The sequence below is a fragment of the Sycon ciliatum genome, chromosome 4 (assembly GCF_964019385.1).
Source record: "Sycon ciliatum chromosome 4, ocSycCili1.1, whole genome shotgun sequence".
Lineage (NCBI taxonomy): Eukaryota > Metazoa > Porifera > Calcarea > Leucosolenida > Sycettidae > Sycon > Sycon ciliatum.
In genome coordinates, this window is record NC_088646.1 from 27,154,982 (window position 1) to 27,163,903 (window position 8,922).

The window sequence follows — 8,922 nt, forward strand, 5'->3', positions numbered from 1 at the left end:
GCATACTGGCTGTGAGTTGATGACACTGTGAGCTGTCGGCTGTGAGTTGTCGCGCTGTGAGCTGTCTCGCGGTGACCTGTCGTGTTCCCCTACCATCGTGTGGTACGATCACATACGACTCGTAGACCTACGTAGACCTACGGCTACGAGTTGTACTATAATACTGTATGACTGTACTATTACTAGTGCCAATAGTGGGTAGTGTTGTGTGAGCTGAGCGCGAGCGTCGCTACGGTAGTACTTTTTCTAGCCATCTGCATGTGCATACCTAGCCTACAAATATGTAGGGTTAACCCGGGATGGGTCTACCCGGGATATCTTTATGGGAACAGTGACTCAGCGCAACGGGGCAGGCTATTGACAAGCACATACCGGTAGTCATTATAACAATAGGCGATACAATGACAATGTCATCCAAATTTTCCAAAAGTCAAAGCTGACACGAGATGTGTTGTGCACATGTGCTGACCTCAGGAGTCAGCTTGAGTCTTGACAAGTCAACGTTTCCTCCTACATGTATGTCCTGACTCAGTCTACTTGATCGTGTGCGCGCGATCGCGAGGTCGAGTGTGACTCCTATCTACGCGCGTACTATACTATAGTTCTTGTTGTTTATTCGCAGATTGAGTTGTTGTTTATTAATAATTTTATTTTACATCGCATGTCAAACGGGCAGTTCTGCCCCGGCAATGATTATGAAAGCGATGACAACCAGTAAGAAGAGTCAGAAATGAAGAGAAAAGGAAATGAAAATAAAAATACGAAAAATGGAAGTAGCAATGATATTATTATGACTATGAGTATGAGGGGGAGCAGCCCAGCCTGGCAGGGACAAGACGAGCAGAAAAATGGATCTCAACTGCAGGCGTAGGCTTTCGTAGCATGATTCTGTCGAGCCTCATCACATCAGCAGGTTACGAAAGCAATACTACGAGTACTAGTAGTACTACTAGTACTACTAATACGAGTACTAATAGTGCGTGCTGCTGGCACTGCACTGAGCACGACCTGCAGTACGACTCACGGACCGTCGGTTTTACTTCTACGTCAGGCGACATACACTGCACTGACACAGAATGTCTGCAACAGCATCAGAATTCTGCAGCCTGACGTGACATGACCACCGCTACTACTGTAGACGTGTGTAAATCTGTACTGGCACTGCACTAGCCGCTGGCACTGGTCCGCTCAGACCACACTAATAGTACTAATCTCTGCATGCTCTCTCATCTATCTCTCGCGCCGGAAGCTCGATCAAATCACCAAGATAGATAGGATAGGAAGCAGTTATTTTTTTCTATCGCCTGGTATTCAGCTGGTATCATTATTTTCAAAGTCACCGTTGCCAGACTTTTGCCGGTAAGTCCCAGAAAAATCGTCCACGGTCCAGCTCCATGCATGATCAGCCCATACTGGCCCTAGTTGCAGCTTGCCCTCGAGCTAGCTCCGGGTGTCCGTCTAAAACCCTAGTTCTGCACATCTTGGTTTGGGAGAATTATTTTGTTATTCACCGAGATTGATTGAATAGTGCTTTGGTACACGGTAGTCCAACAGCTGAGTGCGGTGACCGACGCAGGACACACCCGGACTGCGCTGGGGCGCTACAGCAGCAGGAGACGGTAGCGTTTGTTTGTGATAGACTTGGACTTGGAGTTGATGAGTCAATATAGGAAGATGAGTTCCGTTGGTGGTAGCTCGGTTACCGAGGTTATCATCGACTCGATCGACATAAATATGCTGGCGAATAAGCTTATCGGTCACCTGGTGCAAAAGAACAACGACAAGGAGAGAAAATTCGAGTCGCTGGACGGAATTTGCGTTGAGGAGGGCGAGGGGACCAGTCAGGATGCTACCGACGGCCCGTATGAAATCCAACGTGCTCCAGACACACCAGCTGTGATGTCACCAGTGGGCCCTGGGCAAGATCTAGTGGACCGTCCTGGTTACAGCATGGTTGGCAGTAGGAAGACGAAAGTTGCTGTGGTGACGCAGGCCATGCTGCAGATAGCTGACGAGCTGGACGAGAAGCAGGAGATCTGGCAGCTGTTCTCTACGCTGGAGATCACGAGGGAGACAGCGTACGACACGTTCTGCGACATCGCAATGGGAATATTCCAGCACGGCATCTCCTGGGGCAAGGTGGTGGTCCTGTTCATGTTCGCCGCACACTGTGTGATGAAGGCCGTGCTCGCCGAGCTGCCCAATATCTTCGTCATGATCGGATCCTTTGTGGCGCGGTTCATGGGAGAGAAGCTGAAGCAGTGGATTGAAGAGCATGGTGGATGGGTAAGCCTGGCGTCAACCTCACCGCTGTGTGTATGGTATATTGCATGGGAACGTAGGAAAGGTCCTGGGTGTGCAATTGGAATTATGGGCGCGCTCGCACTGCGACCAAAACACGCGTCCACACGGTCAAGCGGCCAAGTTGCATGGCAACGGCATGCACGTGACCTAAACGCTGCGGCTGCGTTTCAAACTGAGACCATTGCAGCCTCAAGAGGGGGTGCCACGGCTATGGACTTTAAGTCACATGAACGCGAAACATATTCTAAATATAACCGGGCCTGAATTCAAGGCGTGCGTGACCATCAGGCGGAATTTCTGATCTACTTGGGCACCCAGGCGAGGAAACAAACGGGCTCCCATGAAGAAGAACAAATCAGTCATCCATCAGTGTTGGAGGTTTGAGCTTTTGCCCTGGCCTTGCCTGAAAAATCTCACTTGATTTGAACTTGACATTTTGTCCGAACATCAAGAAACCTGAAAGCGCAACGCTTCTACTCGGCGTTTTTGGACGTAGTGTAAGCACGACCATCACATTTCTGCGTCATGCTGTCATGCTGCCTCTTGTCACAGTGTGAGCGCCCAGTCGGGTTGTTTTCAACCACTCCACGCCCCCCCCCCCTCTGGACCCGTTGCAGATAAAATGTCACTTTCTACTTTGTGTATTCTTTCCGATGTGGAACCAAACAGTCAGGACCACCGGAAGCAGTTTTTGATTAGTCCGGCCGTGCTCTCTGTCATACCGATAGTATTTGTGTAGGATATGGCGGGTACACATGACCTCCTCAGAAGTGTACACACGTTGGCGGCCAAAAGGTTGGTCCGGCGATGACCTGACCAAGCGGACCGATTCTAGCAACAAGCTACAATAGCAGTAGACATCTAGTGAGTGAGGAGTTCTACTCTCCGGGCCGCATATCCATTGATATCTACTCTCCGGGCCTCATATCCATTGATATCTACTCTCCGGGCCTCATATCCATTGATATCTACTCTCCGGGCCTCATATCCATTGATATCTACTCTCCGGGCCTCATATCCATTGATATCTACTCTCCGGGTCTCATATCCATTGATATCTACTCTCCGGGCCTCATATCCATTGATATCTACTCTCCGGGCCTCATATCCATTGATATCTACTCTCCGGGCCTCATATCCATTGATATCTACTCTCCGCATATCCATTGATATCTACTCTCCGGGCCTCATATCCATTGATATCTACTCTCCGGGTCTCATATCCATTGATATCTACTCTCCGGGCCTCATATCCATTGATATCTACTCTCCGGGCCTCATATCCATTGATATCTACTCTCCGCATATCCATTGATATCTACTCTCCGGGCCTCATATCCATTGATATCTACTCTCCGGGCCTCATATCCATTGATATCTACTCTCCGCATATCCATTGATATCTACTCTCCGGGTCTCATATCCATTGATATCTACTCTCCGGGCCTCATATCCATTGATTCTACTCTCCGGGCCTCATATCCATTGATATCTACTCTCCGGGCCTCATATCCATTGATATCTACTCTCCGGGCCTCATATCCATTGATATCTACTCTCCGGGCCTCATATCCATTGATATCTACTCTCCGGGCCTCATATCCATTGATATCTACTCTCCGGGCCTCATATCCATTGATTCTACTCTCCGGGCCTCATATCCATTGATATCTACTCTCCGGGCCTCATATCCATTGATATCTACTCTCCGGGTCTCATATCCATTGATATCTACTCTCCGGGCCTCATATCCATTGATATCTACTCTCCGGGTCTCATATCCATTGATATCTACTCTCCGGGCCTCATATCCATTGATATCTACTCTCCGGGCCTCATATCCATTGATATCTACTCTCCGGGCCTCATATCCATTGATATCTACTCTCCGGGTCTCATATCCATTGATATCTACTCTCCGGGTCTCATATCCATTGATATCTACTCTCCGGGTCTCATATCCATTGATATCTACTCTCCGGGCCTCATATCCATTGATATCTACTCTCCGGGCCTCATATCCATTGATATCTACTCTCCGGGTCTCATATCCATTGATATCTACTCTCCGGGCCTCATATCCATTGATATCTACTCTCCGGGCCTCATATCCATTGATATCTACTCTCCGGGTCTCATATCCATTGATATCTACTCTCCGGGCCTCATATCCATTGATATCTACTCTCCGGGCCTCATATCCATTGATATCTACTCTCCGGGTCTCATATCCATTGATATCTACTCTCCGGGTCTCATATCCATTGATATCTACTCTCCGGGCCTCATATCCATTGATATCTACTCTCCGGGTCTCATATCCATTGATATCTACTCTCCGGGCCTCATATCCATTGATATCTACTCTCCGGGCCTCATATCCATTGATATCTACTCTCCGGGTCTCATATCCATTGATATCTACTCTCCGGGTCTCATATCCATTGATATCTACTCTCCGGGTCTCATATCCATTGATATCTACTCTCCGGGCCTCATATCCATTGATATCTACTCTCCGGGCCTCATATCCATTGATATCTACTCTCCGGGCCTCACACCCATTGATATCTACTCTCCGGGCCTCACACCCATTGATATCTACTCTCCGGGCCTCATATCCATTGATATCTACTCTCCGGGCCTCACACCCATTGATATCTACTCTCCGGGCCTCACACCCATTGATATCTACTCTCCGGGCCTCACACCCATTGATATCTACTCTCCGGGCCTCATATCCATTGATATCTACTCTCCGGGCCTCATATCCATTGATATCTACTCTCCGGGCCTCATATCCATTGATATCTACTCTCCGGGCCTCATATCCATTGATATCTACTCTCCGGGCCTCATATCCATTGATATCTTGCCAGTACTGGTGTCACTAGGTGTACAGGTACAAATAGGTCAAAGAGTCCATTCGGGAAAAGTGTTTGAGTAGATAGGGGCCAGGTCCACTGCTCCCAATGGGTGATGGGTGCGGCGAGCAACCGGTCTGAAAGTTCTCATTGTTGAGTTGCAACATGGCAATCGCCGATACTTTGGCTGTTCATGCGTACCGGCCATTTTCCATGCCGCGTCTGCATATCCATACTCTGCTTGCCTGGGTCGCTACTGCATGTAGTATTCCCTTTGCGTGGATTGTCGCAGTATGGCCTAACTTTTCTGCTCCACTGCTCAGCAGCATATACACGTAAACATTACAAATGAGATTGCTGGATCATACAGATGTTTGTGTTGTCGTTGTCGCCATCGCCATTGTCATTGAAGCTTTACGTGTGAGTTCATGTGCACATGGGAGTATTGATTGTTCTTTACTATGTGTAACTGTTTGTGCTCTGCAGGAAAACTTGACCAATCCTGATTCAAATCCCTATCTCAAGTTCGGCGGCATCCTGGTTGCAGGCATCGTCGGTGGCATTGTCTGCAAAATGGTATGGGATCGGTTGTCATGATACTGTACTGGACCGTGACTCAACCGTGACTGCGCTCAGCGAATGCCGCATCTGATCACATTGCCAGAATAATATGTGAAGTCTTGCTCTCGCAGGGAAAGCCAAACATCTTCAGCTGTAAGCAGCCCATCTTGAGTATTCTAAATTGGGTTTGGTCAGTCCTTGGTAGAACTGTTTGCTTGAGTTCCATGGCTCTCTAGCTGATGCACTTTCTTGGTCAGTTTTGATTATCTGTAACACTTTCTGAGGTGGTGCCGTCCGGCATAGTATCACCGGCCTCCTGGCTCAGTGCTAGTTGAATGGCTCTCTCGGCACGTAACTCTCAGCATGTTACCAAGGTTACAGTGCCAATGATCACCAGGGAAACTGCGCACTTTGCGCGTGTTACTGTAGCGGGGCGGATTGGAGATGTTGTCATGGCGTCCGGGTTGTGGCCGCTCACTTTCTGCAATCTAGTCTCCGACGGTGCTGATTCAAACATGCTACTCTCCGTTTCACCCATGCATATTCTAGCTTGCTGCTTCCGTATGCTACGAAACCCTATGGATTAGGAGGTCAGCAGGACTTGAGTGATGATTGACGATTCTAAATACATGCAGAGCTGCCAGTGCATCTCTGGTCTACCAGCCAGTCTCTATTGATCTCTTTAGCTGTTTCTGCTGAGTCCAAGTGTCTCTCTTCTTGTCCTTCAGTTCATACCGTGACAGCATGTCTTGACAGATTGGCTTTGACCATCCGTTTGATTCTATTGCTAAACATCTAAATGATCATCGGACAGCAATAGAGATTAATATGACTTTGAAAGTTTTTGTTCTCAAACTAACAATAAGTCAAGTTGTCCCACCTTATCTACATGTGTGCTCTGCGTCGTGCTCAGGGAGGAGGAGGATGGGTATGTGTACCCCTAGTAGCACGTGGGTAGGAGAACAAAAACAGGATACGTGAAAATTACTTACTTCTAAGGGGCCGTCTGGGGAGAAATGAACAAATATCGTCTTGAAAAAAACATCGATATTTACGGACGGCCCCTTAGAAGTAAGTAATTTTCACGTATCCTGTTTTTGAAGCAATGAAGCTAAAGGAAGCCTTTATCGCCTTTGCAAGATCCATGTGAGAACAAAAGATTTTTGTTTTGATAACGTCGAGAAAAACACGCAGTAAACATAAAAGCAAAGATGAGCAACACATACATGTCCAATTATGCACTTGAAGTTTAGAAAAGGAGGCCGTTTTGCCAAACTGCGGCAGAATTCATGGAAGCAAAAAAAAACAGAAGAGAGAAAACCATGACAAGGTATGGCAAGCATTGCAAATTACAAAATCCAAAGAAAACAATGCAACATTCATAAACAAAAGATTTTCGTTTTGATAACGTCGAGAAAAACACACAGTAAACATAAAAGCAAAAATGAGCAACACACATACATGTACAAAAATGCACTTGCACTTGAAGTTAAGAAAAGCAAAAGGAGGCCGTTTTGCCAAACTGCGGCAGAACTCATGGAAGCAAAACAAAACAGAAGATAGAAAACCATGACAATGTATGGCAAGCATTGCAAATTACAAAATCCAAAGAAAACAAAGCAGCATTCAGAATAAAACATTTTAGGGGTGTGCCCAGCTTCCAAAATTCACATGAAAAGAGTCGGAAATTTGCAAAGTGCATACATGTTCCAAAATCAGCAAAGAACGAAACAATGCATCAGTTGCCATTTGAGAACTATGCATTGTTGAAAAGAACAATCCAAAGAAAAAGAGAGCATCCAAGTTCCAAGACGTACATGAAAAACGAAAAAAACAAAAAAATTAGAGCGTGCAAAATTCTTGTGAAAAGTGAAAGAACATGGGGAAATTAAAAAGGCAAAAGTGCATACATGTTCCAAAATTAGCAAAGAATGAAACAATGCATTGCCATTTGAAGATTATGCATTGTTGAAAAGAAGAATCCAAAGAGAACAAGAGCATCCAAGTTCCAAGACATACATGGACAACGAAAACAACATTGTCACAAATCATGTCCTTGTTACTACGTGACATGACTGCTCCAAAATTGGTAGACTAAACCACTCGGAGCAAATGCATCAAAAATCATGGAACAGTCTGGCAAGCGCAATAGAATGTAGGAAGAGAGCAAGAAGCGGCAAGGCTGCAGCATCGGACAAAGGAAAACACACGCGTCGCGGCAAGGAAAGCATGAACACAGTGAAGCTGGCCACGATTTTTTTTAAGCTATCACCTTGACACTACACTAGAGTAGAGTGCAACGGTGGGTCACAGGCTGATGCCGCAGAGGCTGGCTCAAAGGCGGCTGGCTCCACACTACAAATCAGATCGCTTGTAGCTAGAGGTGACATGTGGAGATGAAGACGTCTCCGGCTGAGCATGGATCTGTGCAGCACACATGAACACATGCATGCAGTACACAGCAAAGAGTCAGTACCATCTTGATGCAAATTGATAGTGTGTTCGAAACCCACTAGTTTCCATAATGTAACTAATGTTGACACTGGAAACACAAACGAAAACACATACAGACACACACAGACACAAAATACAAGCACAATCACACACACGCACACGAACACAGGCCCGTGCACCTGCACGTACACACACACAAACACGCATGCAGACATACACACACGTATACACACTTGTACTTGTACTTATACACACACAAACACACACACACACACACACACAAACACACACACACACGTATACACACACACACACACACACACACGTATACACACACACGCACACAAACACACACAACATGCGCCCACACTGACAGTCAGTTACTTACACGTGTAACTACAAGTACTTACACGGCTGCCGGAGCGCTTCTTAGCAGGCACAGTCGGCGCTGAGCCTCTATTGCTGTCCCGACGTGTGGGTGGTGCTGGCACATTGATATCATCCTCAGTCACCGGGCCATCGCCATAGTCAAGGAATGTGTAGCCATCCCTGTCCAGGGAGGTGCCGGGCATGGCCACGGCCTGCACTGACCTGGGGGTCTGGTGATCTCCAGATGCCTTTCTCAGGCCAAGTGATGGTGGCTGACCGGCTGCCATTGGCGAGTCCAGACTGCCCACGGAACCAATGGATGCCTGACGGCCGAAGCCATCGCGAGCACCAGCAGCAGCACTACCACCGG

General features: G+C 47.1%; 2 protein-coding genes across 2 annotated transcripts in view; one reads left to right on the forward strand and one right to left on the reverse strand.

The window, feature by feature from the left end:
* Window positions 1-1,270: 1,270 nt before the first annotated feature.
* Window positions 1,271-6,613, forward strand: LOC135815374 (bcl-2-like protein 1). The gene is made up of 2 exons (XM_065328660.1): window positions 1,271-2,286; window positions 5,655-6,613. The coding sequence occupies exons 1-2, from the start codon at window positions 1,657-1,659 to the stop codon at window positions 5,763-5,765; spliced, it is 741 nt and encodes a 246-aa protein (XP_065184732.1). The 5' UTR covers window positions 1,271-1,656; the 3' UTR covers window positions 5,766-6,613.
* A 222-nt stretch (window positions 6,614-6,835) lies between these two features.
* Window positions 6,836-8,922, reverse strand: part of LOC135815375 (dedicator of cytokinesis protein 2-like) — a 52,760-nt gene continuing 50,673 nt past the window's right edge. The window contains exons 56-57 of the mRNA XM_065328661.1: window positions 8,594-8,922; window positions 6,836-8,153 (exon numbers count right to left, since the gene is read on the reverse strand). The exon at window positions 8,594-8,922 is cut by the window's right edge and continues 457 nt beyond it. Of these exons, the coding sequence (XP_065184733.1) occupies window positions 8,085-8,153; window positions 8,594-8,922 (398 nt within the window). The 3' untranslated portion in view covers window positions 6,836-8,084. The remainder of the gene's footprint in view (window positions 8,154-8,593) is intronic.

Bases quoted from the DNA above. Each gene is read 5' to 3' on its own strand.
- LOC135815374 (XM_065328660.1), top strand. From the start codon at position 1,657: ATGAGTCAATATAGGAAGATGAGTTCCGTTGGTGGTAGCTCGGTTACC. The intron at 2,287-5,654 runs GTAAGCCTGGCG...TGTGCTCTGCAG, and splicing joins TTGAAGAGCATGGTGGATGG to GAAAACTTGACCAATCCTGA.